We start from the raw sequence: 16,816 nt of genomic DNA, 5'->3' as shown, positions 1-16,816 counted from the left end.
TACTCCATATCCCGTGACTATATATATATTGAATTATAGTTGACATACAATATTATTCAGCTTCAGCTTCAGGTGTACAGTGCAGTGGTCAAGCATCTACTATAAGGCAAACATACATAAACATGATATACCCATTATACCAGATTTGAAAAGAAAACTTTGTTTTTTTTAAACAGCCAATTGCAACCTATTTACAAAAAAAAAAAAAGAATTTAAAAGAAAAACAATGATACATTACGAAATGGATTGTGATTAAGAGATTATAAATACATTTATTGGTAGTGTTAATGAATTCTGAATGCAGAGAATAGAATACAAAGAAATCACCACTTAAAAGGAAACATCTATTTTAAAAATGCAACATATTTACATGTATGTTTAACCAATTTTGCATATGTTTAAGTTTACAAAAGTAAAGCTAATTCCGCAACTTTCATTGCGAATATACCTTGATTTCTAGTATATTCCACTCTAAAGTCTGCTGATTTTGATGTATTTATACCAAGTATGATTTATTTTGTTTGAATCTAACTTGAAAACAAGACTCTGTGAGCTGACACTGATGCAGCCAGGTAAATCAGGGAATTTTAAAACAGCTCTTTAAGCGAGGATAAAGCCACAAGAAAGAAAACACCTCAACTCTAAATATATACATACAAAAGAGAAAATAACAAGAAGCAAAATGAATCCGTAATACCAATTCTATTCTAAACTATAATTTCTAATTCTAGCAATTCAATTAGCAATAGCTTAGATGCCTCTGTTTTATAAAGTAAAACTATTTAGTTTTTCACTAGTTTTCTCACTATACCCAATGAATAATTATCAAGTCTTCATATTCTTTTTTAATAACCCAAGAATATGATTTATACATAACAGAATCATTAACAAAAGAGCACTTCAAACGTACTGCTGAAACCTGCAATATAGTTTTGGGGCCAGATTTAAATTTACATAAACTTACTATCCATAAAGTGTTTATGAAACCCAGTACAATTGTGTTCAGCATTGTTAACTCAGAAATACTCCATCCATTCTTGCTATCAGAGAATTACTGACATGGATGGGATTGTTATGACAATTCTACAGGGCCTCTAAACAGGATTGCACATAAAATAATTATGAACTATGATACAATTGTGACAATACGGCAAGCTTATAGAACTGAATTTTTCACAATAATAATAGCATTACAAAATTACAGTCACAGTTAAATATCAGAATTATTTTTCCCTGCTAACTACTGAATTAGAAAGAATTTTCTGACTATATTTTTGATGAATAGAATACCTTTGAAATAAACACTAGGGGAAATTAAAAAGTGAAATAAACCCCTCTAGTTCATTCTTCCCAGATATTAACAAGTAAAGCAGTTTACCCAAAAAAAAAAAAAAAAAAAAAAAAATTAAAATTATCCTAAAAACAAATAAATATAAGATCAAATCAATTATTTTTGAAGAAAACATAGCTTAGTTTCAAAAGTTCTACTTGGTTTGTGACTAGACTACAAAGTATTAAAATAAACCAAACAGATTCCAACAATACTGATTTACTATGTAGGCTTTGAAAAAAGCACTTCAAGTTTTAAGCTGAATGTTTCATCCTCTCCCCTAGTCCCAGAGGACGTAAATAAAAAGAGAAAAGAGGCTCTGGCAAAAACAAAACAAAACAAAACCACCAACCAAAACTAATTAAAATCTTTTTGTTTTTGAACACTTCACTTTAGTTGGTCCTATATTATGCTAAGGTTTCTATAGCAAGGGCTTCCTAGTTTCTTCCTTTATCTTTCATTCTTGAGTCATTCCCATATTTTTATCAAACAAGGCTATGTGTAGGCTTTCCTAACAAGTCAGGTTGAGTCAGAGGTAGCTTTAGGATGTAGTATCCTTGACTACACATTGTTCTAAAAGGATTACAATATGTAAAAATGAAGAAAGAAAAAATAAACAGCCCTCACTGCCTTGCACTGAGAGAACAATTTTGAGAAACTGAGAAACACTGGAAGCCAGGAAACAGGCATCTATCTGCCTTGTCTCCCATGAGCTCCTTTAATGCACCAGTTCAGGCTGGTTTTCCACGAAGGGGAGCACCCCACTCACATAGTAGGCAATGCCAAGAGACAGCAAAGCGATGACAAAGATCAAGAGCAAAACCCTCCAGAAGCCCAGATCCTCTACAAACTCCTGCCACGTGGTTCGGAAGCTGGACAGGACTCCTTCACCTTGCTGTAGGTTGGGATTGAGGAGTGAATGGCTCTCCATAGCACTGTGAAAGAAGCAAAGAGAACAGAAACGGGCATGAAACAACACATTTCACCCATCTCAAAAACATAAAACAATGGGAACTGATGAAAAGACTTACTTAGAAAAGACTAACCCTACAACACAACACTCATAAGAAGAAAACTGACATACATACATATACTCTCACACGAACTGATTTACGTATATCTGTGTGTATCTGGACAATCTACTTTGTCTATCTGCATGTATCTGGACAATAAACTGTAAATTGCTAAACCATAATGATTATATTTCTTCGTTTTGTATTTAGCAAAGTTAAAAAATCCTTTTCTAATAAAAAGGTCCCAAGCAGAAGTCTTGAAGTAGGTCAAATGAGTTGTTTCCATCAGATGCTAAACCAAAACCCATTTGGTTAGTTTAAATTTAGAAGAATGCAAAATGAAGATTCATAATTTGAGAATTCATGTTAGTGAAAATAAGCAAAGACAGCATGTGAATCCTAAAGTTAAAGGGGTATTATTATTAGTTTAGTTTAATAATCGGACCAATCACAAAATTCCTTCTTTTGACTGTAATTCTCTAATAATGGATATTCTTCAGTCTGTTGCACATTTGAACAAGTCTACTCATTAAAAATTCTTAACAGTGTCCCACCATTGGTTTTAGTTCTATCTTGTACAATAATGCAAAATAAGTTTCTCTTCTGCATAAAGTCAGAATCTAGTTGAAATAAGGTAGTACAAACACCCTAAAAATAATGATTCTGGTTTTCAGAGCTATATCGATGTGAAATATGACTGCTGTAAATATAAAACAGTATATCTGACCTCAGTATCTGTAAGCCTGCACTGCGATGAATTCGAAGCTCTAAGGGATCAGCACCCATAATAACGTCACAACATGTTGGCCCAATAATAGAGTATCATTTAGATTAAAGCCACAACGGACATATTCAGATGTATCAACTATCTATTGCTTATAAAAGGTCATCACTACCCTCCTAAACCCCTTCTCTTCATATTCTTCCACCCATCTGGGTAAAGAACAATGAAAACAGCATAAAACAATGTTTTAGAGTCTCGTTCACTATGCAAAATTGGCAGGTTTTTTTTTAAACCTACAAGTTTATTTTATTTCTTGACACGGTTAACCAGAGGTCCTTTTACCTTTACTAGTGTTAGAGGTCTCTTATTGGAAGCTGACTTCCTAATGCACCTGTCTGTTTGACATCCAAAAACTTTTTTTTTCATATTAAAAGATGTTGGCCGGCCCAGTGGCTCAGGCAGTTGGAGCTCCGTGCTCCTAACGCAAAAGGCTGCTGGTTCGATTCCCACATGGGCCAGTGGGCTCTCAACCACAAGGTTGCTGGTTTGACTCCCGCAAGGGATGGTGGGCTGTACCCCTTGCAACTAACATCGGCAACTGGACCTGGAGCTGAGCTGCGCCCTCCACAACTACGACTGAAATGACAACTTGATTTGGAAAAAAACTGGAAGTAAACACTGTTCCCCAGTAAGTCCTGTTCCCCTTCCCTAATTTAAAAAAAAAAAATCTTAAAAAGAACAGATATTTATTCTCTGAATAAGAGAAGACCTTTGCAGTGGGAATATACAGCAATACAAAAATTTAAGAAAATTCAAGCAAGTTCAAAAATAAGACTAGAATGTTGAGAAGGCTTAAACACATAAAACCATAAATAAAGAAAGTCATGAGAGGTTAATTCTGACTTATATGAAATTTATTGACTATGTCCGAGTTGACATGATTTCATACTCAAAGATGTTAGATGTAAAATGAGAATTCAGTTGAGCATTCTCCAGGAGCTCATGAAGCTCTGCCAATCATAATTTTATGCAGTGACTCTGTTTAATGAAATGTTTTCTACTGCCCAGGAAATATCTGATTCTAGCATGATATGTTTATTCATGTGCAATTTTTTTGCACATATGTCATCTACACTGTCTTTGTCATACTGTACCTACAAAGTAAAAGGAATTAAATTAAATCTAGGCTAGATGGGGGAGTGGATAAATATTTTTCACCAACTTGATTTATAGGCCCTTAAGAAATTATGCTATGTCTCAGGGAATGGAAAATATTGTAAGTAAATATATTCAAACTCTTGCTTTATCTTCTGCTCTAAAAAAGGCTAATTGTTACACAGCTATGCCATAATGCCATCTGCTAGTCAATCCCTTGAAGCTTTTTTCTCACATTTTTTTATTGAGCTATAATTCAGATACCATAAAACTCACCTTTTCAATGTGCACAATTCAGTAGTTTTTAGTATATTCACAAAGTTGTACAACCATCTCCATCTAATTCCACAGTGTTTTTATCACCTCTATAAGAAACTCTGCCCATTAGCAGTCACTTCCCTTGCCCCTCCCCCCAGCTCCTGGCAAGCACTAATTTACTTTTTATTTGCCAATTCTGGACTTTCATATAAATGGAACCATATAATACATGGCCTTTTGTGACTGACTTCTCTCATGTAGCATGTTTTCAAAGTTTATTCATGTTATAGCATGTATCAGTATTTTATTCTTTTTTATGGTGTAATAATATTCCACTGATGGACAGATGACATTTTGTTATTCTTTTCAGTTGATGGACTTTTGGATGGTTTCTACCTTTTGGCTATTATGCATAATTCTGCTGTGAACATTTTGTGTACAAGTTTTTGTGTGAACATGTTTTCAATTTTCTTCGGTCTATACCTAGAAGTGAAATTGTTGGGTCATATGGTAACACTGTGTAACTTTTTGATGAACTGCCAGACTGGTTTCCAAAGCAGTTACACTATTTTACACTCCTACGAGCAATGTATAAGGGTTCTAATTTCTCCACATCCTCGCCAACACTTGCTATTGCCCATCTTTCTGAGTACAGCCATCAGAGTGGGTATGAAGTGGCATTTCACTGTGGTTTCGATTTGCATTTCACTATGACTAATTATGCTGACTTCAAGCTTTTAAATTTAAGCTTCAACCACTGCATTTCTATCATGACGCTGAGGGGGCAGGAGTAAGACGGGACAACCAAGATATGACAAACTGGTACAAATATTAACTCAATTTTTGAAGAACTGGCTTTACACAATGCTGTAAACAATACAAATTCTCATGCTGAAGTGAAATGGCAGGAATGGAAAGAAGCAGGAGTAAAAATTTCATACTGAGCTGCTCAAATGACTAATTACTTCAAAAGTAATCACAATTGAGGCAAAATAAAATGAAAAATTAATTTCTGATAAAGACGTGCCAAAATACTAGCTATTAACCAATTATACCATGCTAGGTTTCCAAAATATACTGAGCAAAAACAAAAATACATTTTTGAACATTTCTCATGGTAAAGAAGCTTAAAGTAATTTACTACTATTTTATAGAAAGATGAAAATAAATTTCAAGTTATTTTGAAAGAACATGATCTATAACAAATAATATATAACTTAATGCTATTAAATTGTGTACGGCATTCTGACATTCGATCCAAAGTATACAGGTGAGAGAAAAAGGGCTTGTAAATGCGTCTTTGACTTCCTGCTTATTTTATCTACTTGTCAGCTTTCAGTGGTAATTCATGAGAAGTATGCAATGTTCTAGAAGTAAAATTCTTTAATTTCATTGGACAGTAATAAGTATTTGAAAGTATTCTAAATGAAACAGTCTTAAGCTTAAGAGTAGAATCAGTGGTCCCCGAGGAGTACACCAGCCAGCAAATGAAGAGGGATGAAAGCAATCACGGATACAAAGGAATCAAATGAAGGGTGAACTATGAAAAATAGAGAGGATTTCTTTTAGAACTCAAAGACACAATGATACCAATGGTCTAAGTTGTCTATATGATTCTAAATCCAGGTTCTTGTCAATCATCCACTGGGTCCATAGCTGATGAGGGCCCTTGAAATATATTCCACTGAAATTTGTGGGAGAAGACTACATAGTAAGCTCATCGTCTTTCTTACCTGGTATAATCTGGAAGGCTGAAAGCCATGACAGTCAACCAAACTACATGCTAATACAACAAAGTCTGGCCTACTGACCTAATCTGTTGAGCCAGTGAGGCCAAAAGAAAAAAACTGTCACCTTTTCAGAGCTCCCTGAAACTGTTCTGAATTGCATCTAGATGAGAAATGATGAGATATTTAAGACCCTGTCAGTCACTGCATCTTAGCTTCAATTACTTACAGGAGCCCAAATTTCATTTTGTTCCAATTCATGTGAAAGTCACTTTCACATTACTGAATTGTGTACATGTTAAATCTTGTCTTACTTTCTCTCCTGTTTTCATTTTCCTCAGCACTCCACTTTCCAACACTTGAAACTACCTTTTTGGTCTTTTCTAATGTCCAAGTTCTTAGCCTTACTTATCTTTCTCCCACTTTTTTGAAATTCTATTCTTTTAGTGACCGGTACTAAAATTCTCAAACTCCTGTTTCCTTCCCTCATATTCAGCTCTTAACCACCTCTCCTCCCCTGTACTGCCAAAACAGCAGGCTGCCTTGCACAGTGGCTAACAGAACATTATGTGCATGTGGGCACGTAGTACTTTCTGTTAATAGCTCCTCAATTGTAATCTGCAGCCATAAGGGCTTACATGAAGTTCAAAGAAAATATCAAAGCCCTGTACTTGAAAGCAAATAAATATAAAGCTCACAAAAGTTGTCATAAAAGATCTAGGGACTTAAAATGACTTGCCCATTAAAAAAGTATATCTTAAGTACCTTTCACTCTCAGCTGTCTGCATGGTCTCCAGTTTTGAGTGAGTTCCTCTGTTAAATCCTTTTACCTCCTGTTCTTCCAAAGATTCCAGCAATCGGATGACATCTTTATTCACTCCCCTGCGCTTTGCCAGAACTAAGGGTGTAGCACCTTGATGATTGCTAAAAAAAAGGTCATAACAATAAAGAGGTCATTGCAGCAGTTGTATTATATTGTTAGTACCTTTTTGTGTAGATAAGTGAAGAAGGCATGGGCACAATTAACTCAAAATTAGAACCCAGAGCAGAACCAATGGTAGAGACAGAAACTGAATTTTGAGTTAACCTATATTCTTTTTCTTTTAGGGAAAAAGGAAAAAGAATCTATAGGCAAAAGAGTAGATAAATGATAATAAATAAAAGAAAAAGAGGGCATCTTCCCAGAAATTAATTGGAAAGTCTAGTTCTAGATTTATTCTTATTTGACATTTACATTTTATGGGAATAGTGTTGGTATTTAAAATGTCTAAGAATTAAAAAAAGAAAAAAAAAAGAAAACAATCCCTAAAGCAATCAAATAAGCTGCTTTGGTACATCTAGCTATTTACAACTGATAACAGGAGACAGCCCGAATAACACTGAATCCTGTATCCAATTCCCACCACATACTGTCCTTACATTAATAGTAGCAGAACCATTTACTATCTTATACAGATTTAGGGACATTATGTACCAATAAATTAGGGCAACATATAACTGTAGTTTAAAGGTCATGCTCAGTTTTAAAGGTGGCCCAACATCTTTCCCACTCAAGAGAGAAGGTATCTGTAAAAAAAAATAAAGAAGACCATGTCTCTAAGTTTTCAGTATAAAAAGGATTCTGAGCCCCAGAGAGATTATGACGCTAGCAGGGAATATAACATGATAGGGGGCAAACAAGCTTTGGAATCAGGCAGAACTAGGTTCAAATTCCAGCAGTGTGACTTTAAGTCATTTAACCCCCCTTGTCTCAACTATTTCATCTGTATAATGAAGATAACACACACCACAAGAGTTACCATTCTGAGGAACGAATGAGCTAACATAAGTAAACACGGTGCCCAGCCCGACAGATTTTCAACAAATGTTAGTTCTTTTCTTCTTTTCCCCTTGTCTTACAATACACAATTAGTAGCAGAACCTAGCCACTACTTTCATAGAACTTTCACTGCTTCAGCATAAATCTAGAAATCATCCCCTTGTTCCCTCACTCCCTTAAGATTCCATTGTTCTCAATGCCTTTCCTGAACGTGTCACTTCAACCGATCAACGAGGAAACAAAACAAAAAATAGACTCCAAGATTAGACCACTAGTTGAGAGACTAAATGGAAGAAATGACTAGACTTCAAAAACCACAGAGAACTTACCAAATATCAATTTTGAGTCCATTGGAAACCAAAAATTGAATAGTATCCACATGACCACAGAGATGAAGAGCTGTGTTCCCTTGATAATCCGTGGCCAGAAGATCAGCACCAAACTTATGCAACAACTGGCAGATGTCTACATTCCCTCGGGCTGCTGCAAGGTGGAGGCCTGTTCTGCCCCTGCTGTCACGAATATTTGGGTCAAAGCCACTTTCCAAAAGCCGCTTGGAATAGTTAAAGTCTCCATCAATACAGGCTTGTAGCAAGGGCACATTAGTCTGAGAAGAATCATTTACAAAAACGTAGGACATTGTTCTGATGTGGCGGGTGGGATATGCCTGTAATGAAATATGAGATGAGTGAGATTCAGTGAAGCCAAACTAAATCCAGATAATGAAGTCATTTAGAGAAACACTTTCTTATCCTTCTTGGTCTCCTGCCTCTAATAAATTATCTCACCAAACAGAAACAACAACAGAGTTATCATATTTTATTTTCCATTAAAATGTCTTGGTTTCTTCATATCTGCTGGACTAAAATTGCAAAAAAATTACTATAAAGCTCTAGTTTGCTTTTCATCATGTAAAAAGATTAAGAGATACTTTAAAAATTAAGATATAATTGCTTCAAGTTTACTGCATTGTCAGAAGACATAAATACATGATCCTTAGATTTCAAAGACCTACACACACACACACACACACACACACACACGCTATTGCTGATACTTTTATTTAAAACAAAGTAATTCTCTTTCACATATTTGCTTATTATAGTTGAGATATTCTATATGGTAAACAGAACTATCTGCTCAAAAGTTAACTAAATCAGAATGGAAAAAAAAAGAACTTAACACTCGATGAGGACCTACTAAAATATTGTGTTTACAGCACAAACTTCAAATTTTAATAGAAAGAAAAAGATAAGGAAAGCAACAAACTGAATTTAAAATTGGAAATATCATGAAATCAATTCAGACTGTCCATCTTTCTTACAGTATTGATTCTATTCTGCTGTGTCCTGCAGTTATCTAAATATCTGGCTTCACCAAACTCCCATTATCTGAAGACTGAGAGACGAGAAAAACCAGGTCTATCTGGGAATACAAAGGTAGGACAAAGGCAGCAATCTCAACTGTGTCCACTCTAATATTTCATCCACTTGCATAATGGAGGTTCACCAGTTTGTCCACACCGCTTTCACTGATACTTGCCTACCTCAGTGGTCTCTCAGTGTGTCTGTTTCTCTCTCTCTCTCTTCCCCTTCGTTCATTTAAGAAAAAGGTAAAGCCTGACAAAAGAAACTTGACTAAGAAACTGAAGAGAAAACAAAACAAAACGAGAAAACACAAAGGCAGAGAGTGATGTTTACAGGGATGCTTCCCCACTCTAAGGTTACAAAAGCTCAGTCACAGATGGGCTTGGCTTATGATTTATCAGCCAAAGTCTGTCTTTCTGGAACACCGACTGAATTGGATGCTAGACTAATCTATTCTTGTGCCAAACCTCCAGGGGATGCAGAAAAGCATGGCTGTAGAGTTTGGTGAGATTCTTGGCTCCTACTCCTTTCAGTCTGGTTTCCCAGCAGAGACACTGTCCCTCTAGACCTGGGCTTCCTTACACTAGAGCTTTGCTGCTGCCATGGGTTCTCTGGGCAAATGGGAAACATTCACACATACTGAGGGCTATGCCAAGCCAGGCATTGCACTAGGGGTTCGTGATGAATTTTATTTAATCTTCCTAACAATGCCATGGAAGGAGTCATTGAAGGATATTAAATGGCTTCGTCTTATTACATTAGTCTTTCAGAAAGATTACTTTGTTGGCAATATGGAGAGGCTAGATTGGAGGGGGTTAAGGTTGGAGACAGGATGATCAATCAGTAGGTCACTGCAGAAATCCAGGCAGGAAAAGATGAGAGCCTGGTCTGGCAGTGCAGAGAGAACGGGGCATACTGGGGAGGGACATATAAGACAGAAGTAGCACAACTTAATGACCTGTTGGATACAAAGGGTGAGAAGGAGCTGTAAAGGATAATTCTAAATAAGGGGAAAATCTACTTATGATTAAGAATTACAGAGATCAAGATAAAACAAGCTTCAGATTATGACACTAAATAATGCTTTTTAAAGAAATTAACGCAATGAAATTACTCAATAAAATAGTCAAGAATTCTCTTTTGAGGATAATCTCCCTATTTTCCCCTACTGCATTCATTGGGTTGGATCATAAAAATGACAAAGCTATCACGAACTATTTAAAAAATAAAATACCACATATCAAGTGCTTTTTAAGATGTAATGTGTTTTGGTTACATTTTGTATGAATAGATAATGAAAAACAATCTACTTGGTGTTTTGGTTCAACACAGTAAGAATTCTTGTGGTTTGCAGACTGGGATTCTTCTGAATGTTGGCTAAGTAAAAAAGCCTTTCTTGTCTATTTTAAAAGCAAGAATAAGTGTGCTGTATTGTGTGAGTTTCTTTGTGTCCTTGAGAAACTGCTAACCTTACCCCCAACTTTAATAAGCTCAGAGGTAGATAACATTTTTCATCTTGATCACAGAACTGAATCTGCCCTAAACCAAGGCCACAGTAGAAAATACTCACGTAAGCCTTAAGATTAGATCTTTTTTTCAGTGGTCACCTGACAGTTTCTCTGAATTCTTAAGAAGGTTCAACAGGATATCCAGAAATGTGCCGGCAAGGATCTAGAGTAAACAGAAAATTCAGTTATAACAAAAGTGTAGTGTGAAAAAGGACTTGCTGTGTTTTAGTAAACACAGAGAAGCAAGTGGGACCTGTACATATTCTCCAGAAAATCTAGGGGTAAGACATCAACTTATAAGGTTAGTAAGTGACGAGTAATAAAGTATCAAAAAGGAAGAACAGAAGGGCTTAATAAACAGTGGTTCTGTAGCCCATAAACAAGAAAGCCTGGTCAGAAAGATAAAAGATGAAGAATCAAATTATGTGCTATCAGTAGATAAAAATTCTGGGCTCTGAACATTCACTCGAAATCACTGGAATTCAGAATGCATACTTTTCACAGAAATGGTGGCTAGATCTGATTAGCCCACAAAAGCGCTTTTAAAAATAAAAATGCTACTTGCAATGGGGAGAAAAAGTAGAAAAAAAACAGTACTTATATTTAAACCAAACAGGATACATTTAAGAAAAAATATTTCTAAACTATCTGGAATGCTGATACTTAAATCACCTTCTGAGACTGCCCCCTCCCCTTTTCTTTCCAGTGTGAAAGAAAAACGGGCTCAAATCTGCAGTCTTTTGCACATGCTTGACCCCACTCCTCCTGAATTGTGGTGCTGCTCCATGTTCATGCTCGCCTTGGAACCCACGCAGGTGTCCCTCTGTGCACGGAGAGACTTTTGCAAGTAACCTGTCTGTCCCAGTGCACTCTTCTCTTGAGGGATCCCAGAAGAGGGGATCATGGGCAGGCAGTATGGACCACAAAAAAAATCAATATTAATTTGTTAAACAAAAATGTACTGTGTCACCGAAATGTGCCAGTACCGTGCTAAGTGGTGGAATATAAACTCCTAAATTTAAAGCTCCAGCTGAGAAGTGAAGCCTTACGTTCACGTGACATTCAGGTTAACCTTTCACTGGTCTTACATATTCACTGCTATCGAATCCCTTTAAATAAGCTTACATAAAGAAATAATTAATGGTCCTTTGCGAAGCTCCACTTACAATATGTAAGTCAGCTTGTATCATAAGGGCTATCAGTGCTGGGTTGAAAGTGAAAACCAGGGTTGACAAACTGTATGTGAGAACCAGTCCCACAATAGTGTGAACAAATATCACAATGGCTGATAATATACAAAATAGCTACCCTCCTCAACTGTTTTAGTTTTCTGTGATTTTATAATACTGACTTAGACAAACTTCCTATCACAGAGCCACTTAATCAATTTCCTTGAACAAATACCGATTCACCTAAAGCCTCGCTTTTCCTTGCTTCTCCTGACCCCTGGAGCTGAGTCTTTCTGACTAAAGTCTTTCTCTAATATATAATCTGGCTTTAATTTTCAAAGTTAAAATGATGTAGGGGGGTTATTCTGAAGATAGTAGGGCTCACATTATGAAAAGGACATAAGTGAAAACTCTATCGTGTTTGGAAACAGAATTATAGATTATATAGTTACACACACACCCCCCCAGTAATCCTAATGTTCCCTTAAATCCACAAGGCAATACTTCTGCCATTTTATTTTAATATAAGGCCCCATAAGAAAATAAACTTGATCAAATTATAGATTTGTGATTTCAAACAACTATTATACAAATGTATTAGACCTAATTCCTAGAAACCTGCCAAAAAAAAGTCTAAGACCTCAATTAGATCTTAATCACTAGAAATCTATTCATAGCTCCCTCAAGAAGTAACTGAAGTGAATAAAAATCAGGATTATATTAACTATTGTCCAAGGGGTGAAGGGGACTAAAGATATTTTAAATGAAGCTTTTTATTTTGGTATAATTATAGATTCACATGCAGTTGTAAGAAATAATACAGAGATCCTGTGTACTTCTTACCAGTTTCCCCAACAGTAACATCCTGCAAAACTATAGTATCGTATCATGATCAGGATATTGACATTGATATAATCACGACACAGAACACTTCCATCACCACAAACATCTCTCATAGTGCTCTTTTACATGCCACACCTATTTCCCTCTGCCCCACACCTCCTTATCCTCTGGAAACCACTACTCTGTCTTCCATTTTTATTACTGCCATTTCAAGAATATTACATAAATGGAACCATAATTCTCATAATCCCCATTCAACATAACTCTCTGGGGATTTGTTAGGTCATTGTCTGTATCAATAGCCTGTTTCTTTTTTATTGCCGAGTAGTATTCCATGGTATGGATGTAATACCAATTTGTTTAACTGTTCACCTTTTAAAGGACATCTGGTTGTCTCCAGCTTTTGGTTGTTATGTTAAAGCTTCTAAAACATTCAGGTACATAGTTTTATGTGAATGTAAGACTTCATTTCTCTGGGATAAATAACCAGGCGTGCAATTGCTGGGTTGTATGAAGGCCTAAAGATTTTGACAACAAGACTCGAGTCTGAAGGTGCCCACTTTCCCTACGTAAAACAAGGAAGAATACAAGTTCTTCTTTGTGGCCACCCGGCTGGGTGCCTCAGGCAACCAGGGGAGTGAGAGGTTATTTATGGAAGCCTTTGAAAGGCTCAGGTGGATGCCTGGTATTTACCCAAGTGAGTGAGGAGTAAGAACCATTCCACAAGCAGAGTTAGAGGCACTAATGTGTCTCTAAGGCACAGTGAACTGGTATCTTTCAAGATTCACAGAGGGAGTCTGTTCCCATGTGAATGGAAGTGAAAGCTAAGTATAAGGAAGGTTGCTTCTAGAGGTGGGAAACGCCAGAGGGAGACAGATGTGATACAGTCTGTTTCTCCTGGGAGGGGCTACTTTTAGGAGTGCATTACACTCTATACAGAGGCAGTTCTACAGCCAGAGGCTGTTAAAAGAGCGTGGCTACTCCATCCAAAATGTATCTGGAGTCAGACAGCCTGGGTTTGAAACCCACTTCAGCTACCTGCTTAATTGTATGACTTAAGGACCCCCAAAATAACAATTACTACCCTCCCAAGGCTGGACACAGGGAGACCAGTCCTCTACTCTAGAGAGCAGCTCGCATAGTAGTAGAACACTGATTCCCTGGTGACACAGCAGCTTCTAACATTGGGGGGACCTCCAGTGGGGAGTAGAGACTTCTAGGAAAGAAAAAGAGAACTGGTTCCCAGCATAGGAAAAACCACAAGAACAGTCAATAGTGGGAATAGGCCAGCCCCAGAAAGCCTCTGGTTGTCCACCATAGCCTGGTTCCTAAGGGACAGTGTCCTCTGACTGTTTCAGAGGCTAGCTTGCTGGGATTGTTAAAAGCAGCGCCCTGGTGGTCAGGTCTTACAAGGCTGGTGCAGCCCAGCGTTTCAAACTCCTAACCCTGTGCTCTGTGGCACTGACTGGAAAACATCATAAGGATGGAATCATTCATCCTCTGGGACAAGGGAGTCACCTAGATCTCAGTTACAAGAGCTCCTTACACTAAATAGCGCTTGTCCCAATCCAAATAAGATTTTAATAGAAGCTTGTAAGTCACTGACTTTATGGAAAGTTCTAGTTAATATTCTTTTTCTTTTCTAATTTCCTTTTATGTTAATCTTAGTTCAATCTGTACAACTTTAAGATAGTGTTCTTGATGGTTAAGAACTAATGGAGAAAACATGTCCTATTTTAACATATACTTATTATACCATAACTTTAAATTGGTCTTCTGTATCCAATATCACCAACCATATATAATGTATTGACTTATTTTTCATTTTGAAAGGTCACGGGCAAAGGCAAGACTAAGTGCTACATCCCTGGTTCTAATGGACTGACTACGCTCTGCCTACATAGCAACTTTAATCAGAGACCAAACACGAGACACTTCAGCAAAATGCAAGGAACATATGGCATATCTGGAGAGAGGTGTTATCAGACTTATTGCCTACATTTTTTAACATCAAAGAAATGTACTAAAACTGAGAATGATATACAGTAAATGGAACCCCAAAATCTGGATGCTCTATACCTCACTTGGTTAATTCTTACTCTTTTAAAAGGATACAGTTATTTTAAAATATAAAATAACCTCAAAGAATCATAAAATAAGAACTTCAAATGAAGTCATTAAATCCTAACTATTAGCACTTTAAAATTACTGTTCTTAAAACCTAAGCACTGCACAGATTCATAGATATTAGGCAAGGGAAGAAAGACAGTATCTATAAGAAATCTAGCTGTGAGCAAGTAAAAATTTTAACAATAATTTAAATACTTCCCAAAACATTAATAAGTTTTTCCAGTCTGTTTATCGTCATCAGCTATTTCTCTAACAGACTGGTCTTAAATAATTTCCAAGGCTCAGAGAGTTTAATGAGTCTAAGGCCATACTGCTGTGAAATGGCAGAGTGGGCTTCCAATTTAGTCTCTAATATTTCCCATATGCCATGCAGCCTCTATACAGTAATCAAGATAATCAGGATAAAATGGTTCATACAAAGCTGTATTGCTTGTTTACAATTGTTTACAAAAATTCCTGCCAGACCATGTCTCAAGATGACAAAAAAACGGGTCTGATCTGTCTGTGTAACATGGCAGATTACACAGTGCTGGCACATTGCTTCTTGAAATCTAGACATAGGAAAATCGAATAATTCTTTGCTGAGTGTACACTCAATTAAGTTCATTTTAACAGGATTTTCAAGTAGCATTTTTTTCTTATGACTAGTTCTACAGTTCGTTGTACATTTTGTAAGAAAATAAATATGAAAAAAGAAAATAAGTTACCCATAATCCTACCAGGTAGAAATAACTATTATATTTTGATGCTATGATTGCTAGCATTTTTTCTCTATGTTAATATATACGTATATATTTAATTCATACTATGCATACTAATGTTAAACTCTTCTATTTACTATATTGTGAACATCCTTCCATGTTCCCAGTCTTCTATTACAATTTTTAATGGTTGTTTTCTATTGTATGTATGTACCATAGTTTTTTCTTATTGAATTTGTTAGCACATTAAAAAAGTTGGCCCTGTATTTTTCCTATTATTACAGAGATTCAAATTTATTGATATTTTAAGCCAATCAAAATCTAGATAGTCTAAGAGAATTTTAAAATAATACTTTTGGTCAAAATCTGAGTACCATAATGGATTCTCAGGCAATGTATTTAAAAGATGTGACAGATGGATATGACTATGATTATGGCTGTGGAACCAATCTCATTTCTTTATTGGTGAATTATTTTACTGTGACAGCAATCTTGATGCAATGCTTGCTTTGCTCACTCGAAAACTTCCAAGTTCTGGTTTACAGTTCACCTTAAACTATAGTTCATCTTAAACTAAGCTGCACTTAGGATCGTTATTTATCTGCTTTTCGGGAGACTGTCTTAGAAAAGCCTGGGAAGTGAATTCTCGTAGATTATATGGCTAGCACTCCAATTTTTAACCTTTGAGATAGCTATCCAAAATAAAGACAAAATATGCAAATGTTTACTATTTACTTTGAGTTCTTGGGAGGGAAAAAGGTGGCTCCCTTTTGAAAGCTTGGTAGTAAGTAAATTTAAGAAAGGAACTGAGAATACTGTCCTTTCAGGATATCCCAGTACTATGAAGAACATTTGAAGAATCAAGTTTATAAGTAGAATCTTCTAAATTTTACTCCCAAGGCTCAAAAATAATTAATAGACATGCAATACGACTAATGTTGCGATAGATCCACACACCATGGTCAGATACATTTTCATCTTTTGTCTAAACTTGTGGAGAATTCACATTTTGTGTATTATCAACATTTCAGTGTAATTTGGGTCTAAAATTCGTAACTTTGGGATTTCTTCA

The 16,816-nt window shown here is 36.1% G+C and overlaps 1 protein-coding gene across 2 annotated transcripts in view; it reads right to left on the bottom strand.

The window, feature by feature from the left end:
• Positions 1-246: 246 nt before the first annotated feature.
• Positions 247-16,816, bottom strand: part of ANKRD46 (ankyrin repeat domain 46) — a 41,247-nt gene continuing 24,677 nt past the window's right edge. The window contains exons 2-6 of one of the 2 annotated variants that reach the window (XM_074316281.1): positions 10,964-11,064; positions 9,573-9,645; positions 8,356-8,693; positions 6,973-7,131; positions 247-2,265 (exon numbers count right to left, since the gene is read on the bottom strand). In XM_074316281.1, the coding sequence (XP_074172382.1) occupies positions 2,049-2,265; positions 6,973-7,131; positions 8,356-8,666 (687 nt within the window). In that variant the 5' untranslated portion in view covers positions 8,667-8,693; positions 9,573-9,645; positions 10,964-11,064 and the 3' untranslated portion in view covers positions 247-2,048. The remainder of the gene's footprint in view (positions 2,266-6,972; positions 7,132-8,355; positions 8,694-9,572; positions 9,646-10,963; positions 11,065-16,816) is intronic. The other variant, XM_019716377.2, reaches the window with a different exon arrangement.

Source organism: Rhinolophus sinicus, linkage group LG12 (genome assembly GCF_036562045.2).
Source record: "Rhinolophus sinicus isolate RSC01 linkage group LG12, ASM3656204v1, whole genome shotgun sequence".
NCBI lineage: Eukaryota > Metazoa > Chordata > Mammalia > Chiroptera > Rhinolophidae > Rhinolophus > Rhinolophus sinicus.
The sequence above is the reverse complement of the archived record's forward strand: the minus strand, read 5'-3'. Positions and strand labels throughout refer to the sequence as shown.